The sequence below is a fragment of the Oryctolagus cuniculus genome, chromosome 5 (assembly GCF_051225735.1).
Source record: "Oryctolagus cuniculus isolate XC-2025 breed Fujian yellow rabbit chromosome 5, ASM5122573v1, whole genome shotgun sequence".
NCBI lineage: Eukaryota > Metazoa > Chordata > Mammalia > Lagomorpha > Leporidae > Oryctolagus > Oryctolagus cuniculus.
Genome location: NC_142871.1, coordinates 125,704,114 through 125,724,233, shown reverse-complemented (window position 1 = coordinate 125,724,233; position 20,120 = coordinate 125,704,114). Strand labels below are relative to the sequence as shown.

The 20,120-nt window shown below is 57.3% G+C and overlaps 1 protein-coding gene across 2 annotated transcripts; it reads right to left on the bottom strand.

The window, feature by feature from the left end:
• Positions 1-1,049: 1,049 nt before the first annotated feature.
• AARS2 (alanyl-tRNA synthetase 2, mitochondrial) lies at positions 1,050-12,803 on the bottom strand. Of its 2 annotated transcripts, XM_008262988.5 has the most exons (22): positions 12,539-12,802; positions 11,557-11,748; positions 10,927-11,072; positions 10,539-10,706; positions 9,875-10,019; positions 7,788-7,933; positions 7,539-7,647; positions 7,216-7,254; positions 7,009-7,120; positions 6,513-6,646; positions 6,024-6,168; positions 5,654-5,826; positions 5,403-5,516; positions 5,172-5,312; positions 4,278-4,415; positions 4,041-4,150; positions 3,781-3,889; positions 3,338-3,460; positions 2,975-3,085; positions 2,358-2,441; positions 2,162-2,272; positions 1,050-1,795 (listed from the first exon to the last, which is right to left on the bottom strand). In XM_008262988.5, exons 1-22 carry the CDS (start codon positions 12,749-12,751, stop codon positions 1,631-1,633), a joined length of 2,928 nt encoding a protein of 975 aa, XP_008261210.4. In that variant the 5' UTR covers positions 12,752-12,802; the 3' UTR covers positions 1,050-1,630. The 2 variants fall into 2 exon arrangements, 1 of the variants encoding a protein (XP_008261210.4); XR_016234051.1 differs by lacking the exons at positions 1,050-1,795; positions 2,162-2,272 and having other exon boundaries at positions 5,172-5,322; positions 12,539-12,803.
• Between the last annotated feature and the right edge of the window lie 7,317 nt (positions 12,804-20,120).

Sequence of the window (20,120 nt, the reverse complement as noted above, 5' to 3'; positions counted from 1 at the left end):
TGGTGTGACCCCTGCCCAAGAGGACCCTACCAGCTCCCACTGACCCAGCTTGCTGCTCAGAGCCACAGGCTTCCCCACACCCCAGGGTCTCTGCACTGGGTGTCCCCTCAGCTGTCCACATGGCTCACTCCCTCACCCCCAGCCCCATGGCCTGGTGAGGCAGCACCACCTCCACCCTCGGGATCCCAGTGTCGCTCTTTCTCCAGTGCTCCTCACTGCCGGGCACTTGGTCTCTTGGCCTGCTCCCCCTGGCTGGCAGGAACTGTGGGCCACGGCGTGCCTGCCACACTCTCAGCCGCTGCCCAGCACCCGGGGCTCCGTTTATCAACAAACCAGCAGGGCTTTCATTAAAACAAGGTCGTTGCTAATTGAATGACACCAGAGGTCCGCCCAGCTGTCCTGTCACCTGACGGTTCTGTCTGGTGGACAGGGCGCCCTCTACTGGTGCCCGGTGGTAGCCAGGCCTGCAGCCTGGGCACTCCTGCAGACGATGCTGGTGTGAAAGGCAAGACCGGATGGTGGGGCACCCATAGCAGGTTGCCAGGCGGGGGAAGGCTGCTTTCCCAAGTAAAAGGGATCTTCCACTGCTTCTTAGCCACTGTGAAATATTTTACAATTTTTTAATAGACACATAAAAGCTGTACACATTTATGGAATACCTAATATTACCTAATATGTGAACACATGTGTATACTGTGTAAAGTCCAATGATGGGTAAATATGAACATTTTTTAAAAAAGACTTACTTACTTTTTTATTTGAAAGGCAGAGTTAGAGAAAGGGGGAGACAGAGAGATCTTCAATGTGCTGGTTCACCCCCCAGATGGCTGCAATGGCTGGGGCTGGGCCAGCCTGAAGCCAGAAGCCGGGAGCCAAGAGCTTCACCTGGGTCTCCCACATGGGTGCAGGGGTCCAAGGACTTGGGTCATCTGCTGCTGCTTTCCCAGGAGCATTAGCAGTGAGCTGGATCAGAAGTGGAGCAGCCAGGACTTGAACTGGGAACCATATGGGGTTTTACCTGCTATGCCACAATGCTGACTCCTTCTAAATACTTTTTAAAAAAAATATTTATTTAATTTTGTATTTGAAAGGCAGAATTTTAGAGAGAGAGAGAGAGAGAGAGAGAGCGCGCAGTCTTTCATCTTCTGGTTCATTTCCCAAATGGCTGTGACAGCCAGGTCAAAACCAGAAGCCAGGAACTCCTTCCAGGTCTCCCTTGTGGCTACAGGGGTCTGAGTACTTGGTCCACCTTCTGCTGTTTTCCCAGGAGCATTAGCAGGGAGCTGGGTCAGAAGTGGAGCAGCTGGGACTCAAAGCAGCACTCTGATAGGGGATGCTTTAGTGTCACAAGCGAAGGTTTAACCCGCTGTGCCGCGGCACCAGCCCCGAGGAGGTGGCAGTGCCCAGTGAGCACTCGGCCAGTGCAGCCCACATCTTCACGCTCCCCGATGTGTTCTGTGTATTTCTGATGGCTTCTGCCTCTGGGGCAGTCAGGGTCCCGGTCCGGGCTACTCTTGGCTCAGCTGCTTGCCCTGCAGCCTCTAGGCCTTTGTGGAGGTCCTGCTGGCTCCCTGAGGGTGCCTGGCACTTGCCTGTAGTCCACTGCCGGATATCCCTGGGGGGGCCCAGGTCAGAGCTGGGTCAGGGCGTAGGCTCGGGCTGTGTGGAGGGCAGCTTCCAGGTCAGCCGTGCTTCCTATGCCCTGGGCCAGAACTCGAGAGCCCCAGGCCTTGCCCCCCATGTGGCCGCACACAGCCAGCGCCCAGGCCTCTGCTGTGAAGGTAGGCGTGGTACCCTGGGAACGAACAGCAGGGGACGCGATGCAGAGCAGCCTGCCCCACCAGCACCTCTGCCCCCCCTGCCCCGGAGCCAGGTGCATGGCGGGAGCATTGGTGAGGAGGCAGGAGAAGGGTTGGGCCGGGAAGGGAGATGCAAGTTCAGGAATGTCTGCTACTTGCAAGGGATGTGAGGCCCGGGAGCAGGTGGAAGAGGGACTCCCAGCTTGTCTAGTGAGAAAGGGAACGGCCCTATCCCTGTCCAGGTGGTGTCTTATACAGGTCACCCGCACATGGCCTGGGTGCCTCGCCCGAAAGGAATAAAAGGCATGGGGCGGGGGGTCAGAGCTGGACTGGGAGATGGGCGGGATGGCGGCTGCTCTCACCTGGGCCACCTGACAGGCACAGAGCACGCTCCCCACGGGCTGGGGGCTGAGCAGGAGCACAGATGTGCTGGGTGCCTGCTCACACAGCTGCCGTACGACCTTCACCAGCACCTGCGCGACAGAGGACAGGTGGTGGCCCCCACGGCTCCCCGGGCTCCCGGCCACCTCCCAGGCAGCCCCCTCCGCCAGCACTCACCGAGAGGGACTCAGCGGACACTGTGTCCACGATCAGAGGCGCGCCTGGGTGCCGCTCCAGCAGCTCCTGGGTTCTCCTTGCAGCCTGTGGACCGGGGAGGGCAGCAGAGGGGCAGGTCTGCCCTCAGTCCCAGCCTCCCCCAGGGAGGGGGCTGCAGGGCCTCTGCCTAGGTGGGCCACCTCTGTCGGGTCCTGCCCGCGCCCTTCCTCATCTCCTCTGCCTCTTCCCTGTCATTGTGGCTCGAGGCCTGAACATATGGGGCACTGAAGGTGACGGGGGGAAGGCCAGAGCACAGATGGACTAGGAGGGGAGGGGCAGGGGGAGGACAGTCAAGGAGCAATGAGGGCCGAATGGTGGCAGTCAAGACTGGAGGCTTCCTGGAGGAAGAGTCGGAGCCAGACTTGGGAGCCGGGGGAGAGACACAGCTGGGCAGGAAGAAAAGTCAAGGAGCAGCCTGGAGGAGACTCCCAGCTGGCGGGAGGGGGAGGACGAGGAGGAGGAGGAGGAGGAGGAGGAGGAAGCTGCCATCACCCCCGTCCTGTGTCCTCAGATGACCTGGCTCGCCCCACGGCCGGGGCTTCTCAGGGTAGGGCTGGAGCGGCTCAGGCTCGTCTTACCTGGCCCTTCTCCAGCTTGCGGATGGCGGTGTTGGCGCGCCGTTGCAGCCCCTTCAGGGTGGCCTGGAGCTGCCGCCGCTGCCACTGGGGCATCACGGCAGTGTCCACAGCCTGCGGCCAGGAAGCGGAGAAATCACCCCACCGATCCCTGAGCCAGCCAGAGCCTGACGCAGGGCCAGGGAAGACACGGCACCTCCCATACCCACCGGGGAAGCCAGCTGGGCCAGCAGGAGCCCAACCCCGTTCAAGCGCTGGGGAGAGACTGGAAGGGGCCAGGGAGACGCAGGGGAGGGCATGGAGCCAGGTGAAGGTGGGCCGCAGCCCTGCGCGGGGTGGGGGTGGGGGGCAGGTGGTGGCCCTCACATCAGTGAGTCGTCCCACGTCCTTGGACAGCCGCCGGGCCTCGGCCACATCCCTGCTGCCCCGACTCAGCCGTTCTGCAGCTGCTTCCACCTCCTGCACCAGGTTCTGACCCACTTCTCGGGCCTGCGGTGGGGGGGAGAAGGCGGTCACGGTGCCAGGATTACACTCACCTCCTTAGGACGGGGACTGTCAACCCACTGCCAGGCAGGGCCAAATTAGACATATTTAACGGTTGGAACCAACCAAGGCATCCCAACACAGAGTACTGACCACCACACAACCATGGCCCAACCAAAGCATCAGCACCAAGTAATCATAATGGGTGCCAGCTGCCACCAGTGCCGGGGCCGTCCCAGTGTGCGTGTGTGGACGCGCTTTGCTGAGGGCAGCCCCAGCCCCCTGTCCGCATGCGCAAGCCGCCCAGGGCCTGCTGACGGGCTGACCTGCTGGGCCTGCTCCCCAGTGACGGCCAGCAGGCGGGTGGTGCCCTTGGTGAGCTGGCGTTCCCCAGTGATAACCAGGTCCCCCACAGCCCCTGTGCGCAGCAGGTGTCTGTGGGCAGAAGGAGGGAGGAGACAGTCAGGCGAGGTGATGGGGGTGGAAGGAAAAGGCTGAGCCCTACACCAAGGGTTGGTGGCTCCAAAAATGGAACAGGGTGAGGCTGCAGGGCCCCAGGGCCAGGCAGCCCAAAGCGGCCACTCACGTTCCACAGCACAGCTCCACCGAGGTCCGCAGTGCAGCTTGGGAGGCCGGCTCCAGCGCGTGCGCCACAGGCACCCCCACTGACACCACCCGCACAGGGTCTGGGTACACCTGAGGGAAGAGGAGACAGGCACAGGAGCCCGAGGAGGGGGAGGGGGGAGGGGAAGGGGGAGGCGGCGGCCTCCCAGTGTGTCTGAAGCAGGCAGACAATCTATAGCAAAAGGGCTCCCCAACTCACCTCATCCAGAGAGCGCAGGCCAGGGACACGGGTGGTGAGCGCCAGGGCCACCTCCTCCACGTACACGGCTTCATCCCGCTCCACGGCCTCCAGCACAGTGGCCTCCACTGTCCGGAGCTGCTCTGCAGTCAGTGGGGCCTGGTGGGGTCAGGGGAAACGGACAGGGTGACAGTCAGCCTGCCTCTGATGCCCTAACGCGTGCACTGGATAGCAGGTGCTGTCCGCTGAGCCACTCCATGGCTCCAGACCAGGGGCTGGCACCCGACACGTGCTCCGTGAGCACTGGGGCAGCAGGTGGCTCTTTTCTAAGTGATGAGCCATGGGAGATGCAGGCCATTCACTGGGCTCCAGAGCCAATGAAAATACAAAGGGAGGCTCTGTCCTCAGGCAGCTTACAACAAGGGGCAGCCAGGATGGGGCAGTAGGTGGGATGGGGGCTGGTGCTGTGGCGTAGCAGGTAAAGCTGTCGCCTGCAGTGCTGGCATCCCCTATGGGCACCAGTTTGAGTCCCGGCTGCTTCACTTCTGATCCAGCTCTCTGCTGTGGCCTGGGAAAGCAGTACAGGATGGCCCAAGTCTTTGGGCCCCTGCACCCCCATGGGAGACCCAGAAGAAGCTGGCTCTTGGCTCCGGGCGTTGTGGCCAAATGGGGAGTGAACCAGCAGATGGAAGACCTCTCTCTCTCTCTGCCTCTCCTCTCTCTGTGTAACTCTTTTAAATAAAATCTTTAAAATAAAAAGAATCCCACCCCACCAGGGCTGACATCCTTGCCCGACCTTTGCCGATGGAGGGGCAGCCTGGGGGGAAGGGCCCTGCCCAGGGTCCCACTGTGATGGAGTGGCAGCACCGGGCCTGCGGCCCAGGCCCTGTGACTGTCTTTCTGTGCCTGGCTCACCTGGGTGGCCACATCGAAGCGCAGCCGCTCGGGGCGGATGTGGGAGCCGCGCTGCTCTGTGCCGGGGCCCAGGGTCTGCCGCAGCGCCCAGCTCAGCAGGTGGGTGGCCGTGTGCTTCTGCATGCAGCCCAGCCTCCAGGCCTGAAACACTCTGGTTACCCAGGGTCCTGGGTGAGGGCGGGGGAGTGCCAGGGGCTGCGGGGTCTCAGGAGGAGTGTGTGGGGTCCTTACCTCGTCCACATGTAGCTGCACCTGGTCCCCCACCTGCAGGCACTCGGGAGCTGTCACCTCGTGCAGGATGAAGCCCCCACAGACCTGGGCCCGGGCCACTGGGAACAGCACGTCCTGGGGAAAGGCAAGGGCCGAGGTGCGGGGGTGACCGCTGCAGCTTTTCCCTCTCCCTGGCTCCCATCCAGGCTCAGGGCTACCTCCCACGAAAGGCACCTTGGGGGCAGCGGGGGGTGCGCGGGGGAGGCACTTACCTGTTGCCCCACCTGTACCAGGTAGCCCCGGTCTGAAGCCTGCCCGCCCTGTTCGGCGTAGAAGTTGGTCCTGTCCAAGAGGAGGCCGCAGCGCTGGCCCTCCCTGACGCAGTCCACGGCCATCCCGTCCTCTGTATACAGCTGAAGCACCCGGGCCTCACAGGTGCCAAACTCTGCCAGGGTGCAGAGCGCTTGTCAGTGCTGGCCAGGGGCTGGGGTCCTGCACATGCGTCTTAGCCTCACTAGCGGCCAACAGGACCCTGGCTCAGGGTGCTCCTAGCTGGGGGCTGCAGCAACCCTTGGAGGACCGACCCCCTGGGCTAGCAGTGACTGCCCCTGGCATCCGTCCCGCCTTGCTCCAGGCTCTCACCGTAGTCACCGTTGGGTCTCAAGGAATAGTCGTACTTGGGGCTGTCATCAGTTGGGGGCACCCCTCGGCGCTGCAGCTCCCCCAGGGCGTGGACGTCGAGTTGCAGTCCCTGCTCTGCTGCCGGCTCAGCCTGCTGCGCCCGATGCTGCAGGACAGGCGTGTACCGCAGAGTGCGTGGAGAAGGCAACGGGACATGGGGACCCTGCAGCCCCTCTCTGGAGCAAGATGCCCATCGCGCAGGCTCCTCGGGATCAGGCCCCCCACCCACCACGGCCCGGGAGGACCCCTCCGTAGGGCGCTGCTGGCCTCTCCGCTTCTGCTCCTGTTTAGCCCAGCCGACCGGCATTCCTCCCTACAGCTGCGGGCAGGGCCTGGGGTTTTGGAAAGCCAGTCCCACCATCCTCCAGGATAGGAGCACAGACCGGGGGCTCAGCGCTGGAGGAGCAGCTGGAGGTCCCAAGAGAAGCCAGCGTGGGGCCCAGCCTGTACCTGGGCCTCCTCCTGGACCAGCCGCTGCAGCCCAGCGGAGTCCAGCCGCACCCCCTTCTCCTCCAGCATCAGCTCCAACAGGTCCAGGGGGAGCCCCAGGTTCCCAGCCAGTGACAAGGACCAGGCCACTTCAGCTATGAGCAAGGAAGGCAATGGGTGTTGGGGAGAGGAGGGGTGAGACAGAGATGGGGCAGAGAAGCGAGGGAGAAGCCACCAGGGACCAAGCGCAAGCGCCTCCTCCCCACACCGGGCAGTTCAGGTGAGGGTCACCTTTGGGCTTCCTGCTCCGAGGCCAGAGGCAGGGAAGCTGGGTCTAAGCATGACCTCGGAGTGCAGCGACAGGAGGCAGGGTGCGGCGGGCGGGGTGGAGGGTGGCTGGGCGGGTGTTGGGAGGAGCGTCAGGTGGAGGGGAGTGTGGACGGGGCACAGCGCTGGCCGCTAGCTCCTCTTCTGCCCATCCTGGAGGGTCTCAGGGAGTCCCCTCCCCCACACTCACCAGGGAAGACATCGGAAGGCCCCAGGCGCCTCAGGGTCCGCTCGATGATCCGGCGCCCCCGCTGCAGGGAGCCCAGGAAGGCCACCTCGCCCTCCGCCACCAGCTCGGCTATCTGCACCAGGCAGGCGGGAGCGGCGCCGGTCTCAGGGGAGGTTGCGCCTCTCTCCCCAGCTCCCCCATCACCCCACCCCGACCCCAATCCAGTACCTGCGCCGAGTTCTTTCGGAGTTCCGGGTAAGCGTCCCCCTGGGGAGATGCAGAGAGGGTTGAGGCGGCCGAGAAGCAGCCAGCCCATCCTCCACCTGTCCACCCCGGCCTCCTGGAGGACACCTGCCCTGGAGGCGGGGCCCCCGCTGCGAATGACTTTCCCTGTGGGGTGGTCTACTGAAGAAGGGGGTCCCAAGGTCAAGAGGTCAGCAGCCTGGCGGCAAGTGCAGCTTTCTCAGCCAGCCGCACACCCAGGGTGGGGCCAATGACACCTGGGCAGGTGCACTCACTGGGCTCGGGGCAGGCTCCCCACGTGCCCTTACCAGCGTCTCCACCACGACGGGCACCAGGCTGCTTAGGAAGCCAGGGGGTGCTCGTAAGATCTCCATGGAAAACCGCACAGCTCGACGGAGGATCCGGCGAAGAATCAGCCTGGGGGGTTCAGAGCCCAGAAATGAAGCCCCAGGGGCTCCGGGGAGGGGAGGCGCGAGGCCCAGAGCAGATGCTCCCACCTGAAGGTCCCCCCCTGCCATCCCAACATCCCCCGCCTCTCCTTTTCCTTCTCAACTCACGGGGCACCTGACATCCCGGGGAAGACACCGTCGGCGATGCACACGCTGAGTGTGCGCATATGGTCGGCCACCACGCGGTAGGCTGTGTCTACGCGGCCCTCGTCTGCCACCCCTACCCGGCCCAGGTAAGGGGGCACCCCACAGCCCTAGAAAGCAGCAGAGGAGGAGGAGTGGCTGTGGGTCCTGCCTGACCCGGCCCAGGTGCACGCGTTTCACTGCCTCGGTCCCAAAGAATGGCCCTGCCAGGCCGGCCCGGCTGGGGAAGCCGCTCAGAATGGGAGCCAGTCCCCGGCCTGGCAGGGCGCATATTCCGCACTCACAGCCACCATCACTGTGATCACTGAATTCCTAGGGCAAAAGGCAGCAGGAGGTGTGATGATCCACTGGGCTCAGGGGGGCGCCCACCGGTCAGCAGGAGCAGCCTGGAGCTCTGGCCCACCCCTCAGCCTTCAGAGGGGGCAGGAGGGCAGGTGGAGGCTGCGTCCAGGTGTAAGCGCTCCTGCAGAGCCGGGTTTAGCTACTCCCAGGCTGCCTCTTCCCTGTCTCACAAGCTCCAGTCCACAGCCAGGCACCCCTCAGTCCACTCCGCCCCGACCCCCCGAGTCCTTCCGGGTCGCTCCTGAGTGCTCCCATTCACCTGTTGTCTCCACCTCCACCGCCGCCAGCCAGGCCAGGCCCACAGCCTCCCACCTGGGCCGGCAGCGGCCTCTTTCTCCTGTAGAGTGGGATCCACACAGCTCCCAGAGGGGCTGAGAGATCAGAAGTCGCCTTGTTCAAGTGCCCGCCCGGTTCTGCTGTAGGGATTCAGCGAGCACAGTGACAATGGCCCTGAGCGATGGCTGTGCGCCGCCCCCCAGGGCAGCGACCGCTGCTGGCTCTTCTGAGAGGCTTCCCCAGCCTGGCCAGCCCCGCAAGGCTGTTTCGGGCGAGGTCGGCTTTGGGACCGACGCAAGTCTGGGTTTCCTGCCTAGACCGACAGCAGCCTCCCAACTGGCATCTCCGCTTTTCCTCTTGTCTTCCTTTGGCCCATCCTCCACCAGCCTCGGGAGCCCCCAGACCCTTCTCACCACCCTCGGAATTTGACTCCTGTCTTCCTCCTGTGCAGGCCGTTTGCACAGATGGCCTGTCCCGAGCACATGCCCCATAGGGATGTGACTACAGTCTCTTCCCATCAAAGAGCAGCATCTGCTTCTCCACCCCTGGTCTGTGCTGGCCGGCAGCGCACGGTGGAGACGGCTCTCTCCAGAGCCTGCACTTTGGCTTTGCCTCTTGGAACCCTGCTGAGCTGTGACGTGAGGGAGCTCGGGCCAGCCAGCTGGACGACGACACAGCCACCCCTGCTGCCCTACACCACCAGCCAGCCTCCCTGCAGCAGAGGAATGGCCTCACAGCCAACCACAGATACACACGCCACGTAAGAGCAGAAGAATGACCTAGCTAAGCCAAGCCCACACTGCCAGCCCCCAGACCCACGAGCTAAATGCATGGTGCCTGTTTTAAGAGCGTTAGGAGGGGTTATTATGCAGCCAAAGCTAACTGGCACTTGCTCCAGATGCATTCCACATGATTCTGCTTTAGCTGGCTGGTTGCCTTTTTGTTCTTGGCACATCGAACTCTTCGTTGCCTCAGGGCCTTGGTACCTGCTGTCCCTTCTGGCTAGAAGGAGTTTCTTATGGCTGATTCCTCCTTGGGGAGCCTTCCCCAAAGACCTAAGATCCACCCCTCTTCCTCCCAGCAAGCATCACCCACATTTACTGCCTGCTCCCAACCTGCAAGTTATTATCTTGTTCGTTCCCCAGCTTTCTTTCTCTCACTAGCGATCAATCTCTTTTCTGTCCACTGTCTACTGTCTTCTGTTCCAGGTACAAAGGACTTGACCCAGAGTAGGCACCCAACATCTATTCTGTGCACAATGGAGGGAGACAGGGGCATCGGGCAACAGACGCCGCATGTTGGTCCCATGCTTGACGCCGTGGGGTCCTTGGCTGGAAACACTCTGAGCTCTCGACAAGGATGGAAGGGGCTGGGCACTGGGGACGAGCAGGTTGCAGGGGCTCGGGTGGGGGAGGGGAAGGAGGCAGGCTCACCTGGTGGATGGCGTCGAGCAGCGGAGTAAAGAGGTCGGTGTCGTAGGTGGAGCGCCGGCCTTGCAGCACGGCCACCAGCCTCTCCAGGCCCATTCCCGTGTCCACGTGCCGCTGGGGCAGGGGCAGCAGGCTCCCATCTGCTTCTCTGGCCAGGGAAGGGGAACAAGGTGAGGGGTCCCCCCCAACCACCAGGATTACAAGTGTGAGGAGAGGAGCGAGGGGCCCGAGGGGCCGGCAGAGGGAAAAAGGACAGGCAGAATCACCCCTCAGCCAAGAGTGGACCATCATGGCCTCCTCCCATCCCCCAGTCCTCTATCTGCCCTGTCTCAGCTTCTTCAACCCATGCCTGACAAAGCCAGGGTACAAACATCCCCTTCTGGGACAGAATTCTTTGCCCTTGGGGAGAAACATGTAAAGGCTCCAAGGAAACCTTCTCGATCATCAGGTTCAACTCCGCCATATGCTAAGAGGCCAGAGGGCAACAGTGGCCAGTCTGAGCTGTCACGGGCAAGGACAGGACTAAGCCAGTTATTATGGGAACAGTACTCAGAAAGCAACTAGGTGTCTGGCTCCCCATCGGCACCATTTCACTGAAACAGGAAATAGACCCAAGTCTTCTTGCTTCCGGCCAGGGACCCTCCTCCTGCCGGGGCAGCACTGTTACCTGTTATGCTGCATGAAGACCAGATTCCAGAGCTCCACCAGCTGGGGGGCCCCCGCCCCGCCAGCCAGGTCATAGTGGATCTCGGTGCAGGGCCCACAAGGGCCAGTATCCCCCATCTCCCAGAAGTTCTCCTGTGGCCCGAAGGAAAGCACACGGCTGGCGGGCACCCTGGGGAGACAGGCAGGTGAGTGGTGCAAGCTGGATGCCCCCAGAAGCTGGGCCCCTCCCTGCCACGACAGCCCCTCCTTCCTGTCCCAGTCCAGCAAGAGCAGGGACAGAGCGGACCCCACAGCATCCTGGGACACGCTGAGACCAGCACTGGTGCCGGGAGTCTCTGATGTTCAGTCCTCCTGCCCTCCAGGCGTGCATGTGGAAGGGGCTGACTTACCCTAGGCTGAGCCAGATGTCCCTGCTTTCCAGGTCTGGGTCCAGCCCTGCCTTGGGGTCGCCAGCAAAGTAGGAGACCCAGAGCCTGTTCTCGGGGATCCCATAGACCTGAGTCAGCAGTTCCCACGCCATGCTGCACGCCTCCTCCTGCGGCAGAACCCAGACGTAGGGAGAGGGCGGGTGGGTGAGGTCCACCCAGGCCACCTGAGTCCAGGCTCCAGCGTCACACAAAAGCATTTCCACGCCCACCTGCTTCCCAGAACACACCTGGCCTGATTCTGCCTGAGTTCCTTTCCTGCCCAGAAAGCTTTCGCCTTCTTTTCACTCAACCTTCTTTCAGGTCTCAGCACAAGTGCCGCCTTCTCCCCGGAACCTCTGCCCACCCTAGCTTGGGATGATCCTTCACTCCACTACCGTCTGACCACTTATTCAGACAACTCCTGGACCAGCCAGGAGGCAGGATGCACCATCACTGCCCTCCAGTGATTTAATATCCAACGGGAGAGGTAAGATGCGTTCCCGTTACATGTGTCCGGCGAGAACTTCACCTCTGTCTCTAAGCAGACAGGCAAATGCAGACAGGACTGACCCTGACCCTTTCTTAGCCCCAGAGCGCTCCCTGGAGACTCACCTTAAAATATTCACCCCCAAAGGCCCAATTGCCAAGCATCTCGAAGAAGGTGTGATGGGACAGGTCCCGGCCCACATCCTCCAGGTCGCTGTGGCGGCCTCCGGCCCGCACGCATTTCTGGCTGTTGGCCACGCGTCGGAAGCCTGCCATCTCGCTTCGTGGATCCACGGTGCCCAGGAAGATTGGCTTGAACTGGAGCATGAAAAATGGTCAGGGGAATATTTCAGGGCCTCATCAGAAGGGACTGTGGGGGAGTGGGGGTGGGCATGGCTGTTTAGACTGAAGGTGGCCGATGCCTCTGGGGATACAGTGTGGGGGCAAGTTGGAGGCACACGTATCGGGTGTGGGAGACAGAGAAGGGACAGTAAATCACCACACAGAGCCTCTGACTCTCTGCTAGCAAAACAGGCAAGGCAGCAGGAGGAGGAACATGTTGGTGGCTGGAGACAGGACACTGCAAGGCAATCCTCCATCTCGGCTGCTTCGACCACATCAGTAACACCAGGGGACAACACTGGGGCCACACGGTACAGGGCACTGGCCAGAATGTCAGCTTTTAGCAGAGATCTCGGACTACCTCTAAAGTGAACCTTCCTGCATCACTGTCCCCAATTTACAGACGAAACAATGAAGTCTAGAGTGGGTAAACTCAAAGTTGGAAGCTTATTAAGCTGTAGCTGTACAATAAACATTCATCTAATGGGTGAATTATTTTTACATAAAGAATAAAGACCTTCCCCGCGGGACTTTACATCTGCCATTCCCGGACCTAGAATTCATCTCAGCCCCTGTCCAGGACAAGTTCTCCTAAGTCCAAACTGGACTGAGCCCCGCCCCCAAGCACTTTACCCAATCGCACACCGTCTTATTTTCCCAAACGCCATGAGCTCCGCCCCCTAGCTTCTTCTGCCCAATCCCGTAGCGGCTTTCTCTCTGGAAAACTCGCGAATTCCCGCCCCAGTCAGCATGGCTCCGCCCCTACCTGGTTCATGCCGGCGTTAACGAAAAGCAAGCTGGGGTCGCCTCGGGGCCGCACGGAAGCGGAAGGCACCAACTGGTGGCCATGGCGGTCCCGAAAGAAGGTCAGGAAGGCGTCCCGCACGGCTGCCGCCGGGACTGCGGGGGGCGCGGTTGACAGTGACCTTTGAAGCGCCCGCCGCAGCCGCACGGCCGCAGCCGCCACCGACGCCGCCATCTTAGCTCCGGGCAGCGGCTTCACAGGGTCAAAGAGTGACGTGGGAAAGGAAGCTGGGTCGTTCCTACAGCGGCCCCTGGCGAGCGGAGGCCTCGGGGCAGCCTCTGCCACCCACGTGGAAGTGATGGGGCGAGGACACCGGCCAGAGCGGACCCGGATCGGCGCCTGGCCATGGTAGTCCCTTCATTCAGCCTTAGACAAACATTCTGCGTGCCAGGCATGGTGTTAGGCGCTTAGGGTACATTAGTAGCAAAATGGACGAAATGCTTTGCCCTCTGTAACGTGGTGCTTTTTGCAAGGTTACACGTGTGTGTGTGTGTGTGTGTCTGTGTGTGTGTTTGCTTTCCAGGCCAGGGCAAGGTCAGCGTTCAGCATCCAGCCAATCGTTACCGAGTGCCTCCGTGTGCAGGGCCCTGGACACTTGCTGGCTCCCTTGTCCCTGGCGCTCAAGGTGGCCTTTTGTCCTTCGGGGCTGAAGCTTGTCGGAGACAAGCCAGCGACATCTGCTGCATTATGAATCGGAGCACAGAACATTTGGTGTTTTAATTTGCGTGGGGATGAGAGAATCCAGGCTGGCAGGGCAGGACGAGGCTGTTGGCTGATCGCTGCGGTGCCCTGGGCTTGCGTGTTCCAGAGCCTCAGTCCCACCTCCCCTTTTTGGCTTTCCCTCCGTGGTGACAGCTGTGCCCGGGATGCCCACACTGCCCTTTGTGGGGGCAGCCGGCGTCCTCCCTGGGCTTCTCTCCATGCCCTCTGCCCTTGCTTGAGGAGAGGTGCCGGGCAGCAGGATGGAGGTCAGACAGGTCATGGAGGAGGCCATTTCTGTCCAGGGTTGGGGAAGTGGGAGCTTGTTTAGCTGCCGTTTTTTTGTGTGTTGCTATTTGGGGTTTCTTGGAACACAGTTCCTTGGGCAATGTGAAGTCTATTTTGGACTCGAGTTTCTATGGCAATAGTGAGTTATCCGCTTTGTATTCCGACGGGGGCCATACGTCCCTCAACCCATGGTCTTCTGTGTCTCCCCGTGCCCAGGGAGATGAAAGATGCTGTTTTGAAAGCCTGTTTGGCTGGGGCTGGTTTTCCCAGACTTTCTGGAACAGGAACCTCAAGCCAGATGGGGATTTCTGTGTGTCTGATGATCCTGAGACAAGGCTGTGAAATTCTTCCCCAGACTGCCAGGGGAGTGTTTTGTCAGATAAATTCACGGAGGGTCTCTCCTCAGTACTCATGTCAAACTTTTTTCAGATTTTGCTTGGAAGGTCTTTGTCTCATAAGAGGAACTCCACGGTTTAGGCTAACATGGACCTGGTGTGGAGCCATGAATTTTGTTTGAAAAAGCTCTACTGAAATAGAATTTAAGCACTATATAATTCACCCACTGAAAGTGGACAACCCAGTGGCTTTTAGTATATTCACAAAGGTGTGTGTCCAATACCACAGTCCCTATTAGAACTTATTCCCTCCAGCTTACTGTGTCCTGTGGCCATGAACCTCCAAAGCCCCTCATCCCGCCCAGTCCTAAGCAACTCCTAATCTATTTCCATCTTTATAGATTTGCCTACTCTGAGCATTTCATGTACATGGAATCATATTATAGGTGGTTCTGGGTGACTGGTTTCTTTTTCTTGGCATAATGTTTCCAAGATACAGCTGTGTTGTGGCACGAAGCATGAAATTTTAAGAATTTTTCTTACCTTACTTTCTATTTGAAGTAAGTACTCTCCCACCCCATCTTATTATTTTGTCCAAGCCTTAAAAAAAAAAAAAAGGATCGTTTCCTATTTTTTGCATTTGGTGTTGTTTGGTGAGTCACTTCTGTTTAGTGTTTCCCAGCAAAGCAGAGTGGTTCTCCTGGGAGTGGGATGTGTCTGCTCGGATTTGCCGCTGCCATCTGATGGGGAAGTTGAACTTCAGGTCTACGGCTTCCCTAGATGGACGGAGGTTGGGAGACCTCACCAGACAGGGAAGTTACCGGCCTGGGAACTACTCTTGGGAGTACTGATCCACTGTCTCAGCATCTGTAGGAATTCCATTTCGGGGCTTAAAATACACATGTGGTGGGAGACCAGGAAAATCACCTGGCTCCTGGCTTTGGATCAGCACGGTACGCCGGCCACAGCAGCCATTGAGGGGGTGAACCAACGGAAAAAGGAAGACCTTTTTCTGTCTTTCTCTCTCACTGTCCACTCTGCCTGTCAAAAAAAAACCAAAAACCAAAAAACAAACAAACAAAAAAAACCAAAAAACAAACAAAAAAAAAAACAAAAAACCACACACACACACACACACACAAAACAAAACAAAACAAAACAAAAAACACATGCAGGGGGAGCGTGGTGACGATGAGGGTTAAGCTGCTGCTTGGGATGCCAGCATCCTATATGGGAATGTCAGTTTGAGTCCCGGCTACTCCCAGCTTCCGATCTGGCTCCCTGCTAACATGCCTAGGAGGCAGCAGATGATGGCTCACATGCTTGGGCCCTGGCCACCCACGTGGGAGACCCAGCTAGAACTGCTCTTTCTAGGCTTTGTCCTGGCACAACCCTGGTTGTTGCTGGCATTTGGGGAGTGAACCAGTGGATGGAAGGTCTCTCTCCCCTGTCACTTTGCCTTTCAAATAAACAAATACATACATCTTTTAAAAAGGGCTGGAATCTGTATTCTGTGAGCTGTTTGGGTTCTGTGAACCCGACCAGGAGCTGCCTGGTGTTGCCATTTGGCTGACTTACCTTGGCAGGTCCCAGGTACCTGCCTTTGAGCCCCCATGCCTTTTCCACCTTGCTAACGAGTAGCAGCATGCACTCTGGGGGTGGAAATCGTCCTCTCTGATTTCCCCACCGACTTGAGAGCAGGAACCGACCGAGGTCAGTGATGCATTCTGACCTGGACTGACAGCAGAGGAGACACGAGGGGGTTTTCTCACCCTGACTGAGCAGAGGGAATTCATCCCTGGGAACTTCCTCTTGTAAGTCAGACTCTTAGTGTCGAGGTTAAAAGTTCAAACTACAGGAGGTGTTTCTGGTTTGACGTATTTATTTATGACATTGCCTTATCTGGATTGCAAAAGCAACCCCTAATGTGCACACGAATCTCCTGGGATCTCGTTAAAAACGCAGACAGTGATGCAGGTCTGGGATGAGGTTGAAATTCTGCATTGCTCCAAGGCTCCCAGGCAGAGCTGTTGCTAGTGCACTAGACCATACTTTGACCGAGAAGGGTGTAATAGGGGACTTCTGGGGAGTCTGGACACAGGTTTTAGGAAACATTATTTAGCCTGGTCCCAGGGCCCAAGGCTTGGGTGCTCAGTATACGTCCCAGTCTCCCGCCAGAGGCCGGTCCCCAGAGCGGCAGGGTGGAGCTGGGAGCTAGTGCGCATGCGTGCTCACTCCCCTCCCTCCACCTGTCTTAGGCAAGTGAGGGTGGCGATTGCGTCGTCTGCTTGTTGCTTAGAGACGAGTAGGATGTTGGGAACCAGCGGGAGAAGGGAGCGGCGTTCCTAGGAATCTGGCAAAGGCATCAGGGCACTTGGTGGCTGGGTGAGAGCTGCCCCAAAAAGGATTTCAAGGTTTAGTGGATCCTTGAGAGTCACAACCCTGCAGTTTTATCTTCTATATTATTATTTTTGAAAGGCAGAGAGAGACAGACAGATATCCCATTCACTGGTTCATTTCTCCAAACGCTCACAGCAGTTTGGGCTGGGCCAGCGTAAACCCAGGACCCCGGAACTCAGCCCGGGTCTCCCACTTGGGTGACGGGGACCCAAGTACTTGAGCCATCACTGCTGCCTCCTAGTGCGTGCATTTGCGGCATCAGAAACCAAAGCTGGGATTTGAACCCAGGCACTCAGATATGGGATGGGGGTGTTCCAACCACTGTCTTAACTGCTAGGCTAATGCCCACCCCTGTGCCTTTTAAAATAATTAAATGTTAAATGGTTATGTGAGTACCTACTTACCTGCATACATTGGAAGTTTTTTTTTTTAATCTTTTAAAAATCACCTAACAAAACAGATGTAAAAAATCAACCGAAACAAATGTGTGGCTTAATGATTAGAAAGCAAACATCTTTCTGTCTGTCACCCAGGTCATGCAATGGAGTTTTGCAGCCACAGCAGGAAGCCCCAGGGACTCTATTCCCCCACCCCCCAACCACCTCCTTCCTCCTCCCAAGGGTGACCAGTCCCCTGGCCCTCCTGGCGTAGTCAGGTAAAAAACCACAAAAGCAGACAACTTTTTTTTTTAAAAAAGATTAAAAAAAATTTATTTGAGAGGTAGAGTTACAGACAGTGAGAGGAAGAGACAGAGAGAAAGTCTCCTGTCTGTTGGTTCACTCCTCAATGGCCGGAGCTGCACCGATCCGAAGCCAGGAGCCAGGAGTTTCTTCCTGGTCTCCCATGCGAGTGCAGGGGCCCAAGGACTTGGACCATCTTCTACTGCTTTCCCAGGCCATAGCAGAGAGATGGATTGGAAGAGGAGCAGCCAAGACCAGAACCGGTGCCCATTTGGGATGCCGGCACTGCAGGCGGAGGATTAACCTACTGCGCCACAGCGCTGGCCCCAAGCAGACAACTTTTACCACTGAAGTGTAAAGCCAGGATGCTGATGCTGGCTTCCTCCTGCCTACGTCCTAGGCACACGATTGCCTTGTCACTCACCTCAACCTGTTTTCCTGAGCAGTAGCACCTGCTCAGGCTAGAGCCCAAGGACCACCAGGACAAAATAGAAGAGGACTGTGTTATCATCTAGCTAGTGACAAGCCGTGGCACCCGACACCAGAGCCCTGCAGCTCTTTGGTGATCTCGCCTGGCCAGCATCCCCTTCCCTGGAAACCCTTTGCAAGCCAACACCCTCATCCAGCAGAGTGGTGATCCTTGAGCTCTGCAAGTCTGCTACGCCCTCATCCATTGGTGGATTAAATCTTCCCTTTCCTTCACCCCGGAATTTTGTCCTCATTCTTGTGATTAGCACCAGGGACAGGGACCACGTTTTTGGTAACGATAGTAACCACTGCCTGGGATTTCTTTGTAGTGTTAGCACCCAGATGTACACCCTTAGAAGTCATAGTTATGCCTGTTTTTCTTAAGTTGACTTGCTAGCCTGTTTGAATCTTTCCATTCACGTGTTCCTCGTCATCTCCTTCCCTACACTGTGTCCATTGCAGAGCTTGGGAGGTTTGGCCTGCAGAGTTTCCCAGGCTAGTGTTTTGCTGACTGCATATTCAACATGCACCTCACATCCAACATGTTCCTCTGTCTTTGCCATCTCATGCAAATCAGCACCTGGATGTCCACACTTGATTACACACAGGTTTGGATCCCTTTGGCAAGAGCACAGATGCTCTTTCACCAGAGGGTGTGTTAATGCCTGGGTGCCTGTCTTTCTGTGGTCCTGGCAGCTGGTGATAATGTAATGCCTACATATGTTAATTCGCCAAAGGTTGCGGCATGGTGCTATCCTAATCCTGTTTTCTCTTTTTCATTTGTCAATTGGAGTCGTTCTACAAAGAGATGCTTCCCCTAACCTACTATCTGTTAACTGGTGGTACAATTAATGAAGAAAAGGGTAAATAAAGGCTTGGGCTTCCCTGCTTTCATTCAAGATAATAGATTTGTTCCCTGTCATCCTTCAAAGGTGAGTTATTATTGCATTTTCAGTGTCATTATGAACTTCTGGATTCCAGAATGCGTGATGATTTCAATCCATTGCATTCGCTATTCTGTTGAAGGTCAAATGGTCCCATCTCTGGTCAGAGGGAAACTCTTTGATGTGGCTTCTGCATTCTTTTGACATGACTCTAGTTGTCTTTGCTCAGTTTCTTGCCTTCCATCCTGACAACATATTTCTGGCTTAATGTTTGCTGCTCCAGATCTGCAGTTGGCTGCTTCCAGAATGGATTGCTTTAGTGGGTAATAGTGTTCAAAACTGTAGTCTAGGTACTAAGAATGCTTATTGCTCTTGGATTGGTCACTGTTTCTAGATTTTTACAGAGAACAGAGGTAGAAGGAGTGTATACAGTCATCCCCCTTTATCTGCAGTTTTGCTGTATTAAATGAAAAATTTGAAAAATAAAACATTCATAAGCTTTCAATTGCATGCTGTTCTGAGAAGAGTATTGTGCTATCCAGCAGGGACATGAATCACCCCTTTGTCCAGCGTTTCCACGCTGTATGTCCTACTCTGCTGTTAGTCCCTGTAGCCGTGTCAGTTATCAGACTGACTGTGGCACTGTCAATCACGTTGCTTGCATTAATTAATTCTTACATTACTTAATAGTGTCCCAAAGCTTAAGAGTAGGGATGCTGGTAATTTGCATATGCCAGAAGGAAGCCATAAATCACATCCTGGGAGGGAAAGGGTGACAGTGTCTCATAGGTGTTTGTGTATAGGAAAACACATAGTACATGTAGGATCCAGTTTCAGGCATTCACTGGGGGACTAGGAATATATCCCTAGCGGGTTCGGGCTGGACTACTGTATTCACAGATAAAATGCTACCTTTGAGAACTTGAAACAGAGGAGCAGCGTAATCTGCTTTATGCCTCGAAGGATCTCTTCTGACCTTGTCCAGAGGAGGGGTGATGGACAGGCCTGCAGCATGGGGACCAGAAGTGGTAGGATTAAGGCTTGGTTTTTTTTTTTTTTTTTTTTTTTTTTTTTAGAGATTTACTCATTTATTTGAAAGTGTTTGTGTATGAGAGAGAGAGAAAGAGAACGAGAATGAGAAAGAGAAAGAGGTGGTCTTCCATCTGTTCATTCACTCCCCAGATGGCTACCACAACTATTTCGGGCCTTCCACGTGGGTGGCAGGGGCCCAAGCACTTGAGCCATCCCCTGCTGCTTTCCCAGCCATTGGCAGGGCGCTGGGTTGGAAGTGGAGCAGCTGGGAATCAAACCAGCATCACAGGTGGTGGCTTTACCCACTACACCACGACGCCGGCCCCGAGATCAAGGCTTTGTGGAGGGGGCAATGTGTGCTGACGGATGGGCTGCAGGGAGAGATGGAAAAGGCTAATGTCCGTGTGTGACCTGACTCACTGGGTGCATAGTGGTGCCATCCACTCAGAAGGGACAGCTTAGGAAAGGAGCAGGTCTTCGGGGAAGTCAAGAGTTTACTTTAGAGGGGCTGATATTGTGGTGTAGCAGGTTAAACCATTGCTTGTGACACCAGCATCCCATATGGGCAACAGTTCGAGTCCTGGCTCCACTTCTGATCCAGCTCCCTGCTGATGTGCCTGGGAAAACAGCAGAGGGTGGCCCAAGTGTTTGGGCCCCTGACACCCACGTGAGACCTAGAAGAAGCTCTTGGCTCCTGGCTTTGGTCTGGCCTGGCCCTGGCTGTTTTGGCCATTTAAGGGAGCATACCAGATGATGG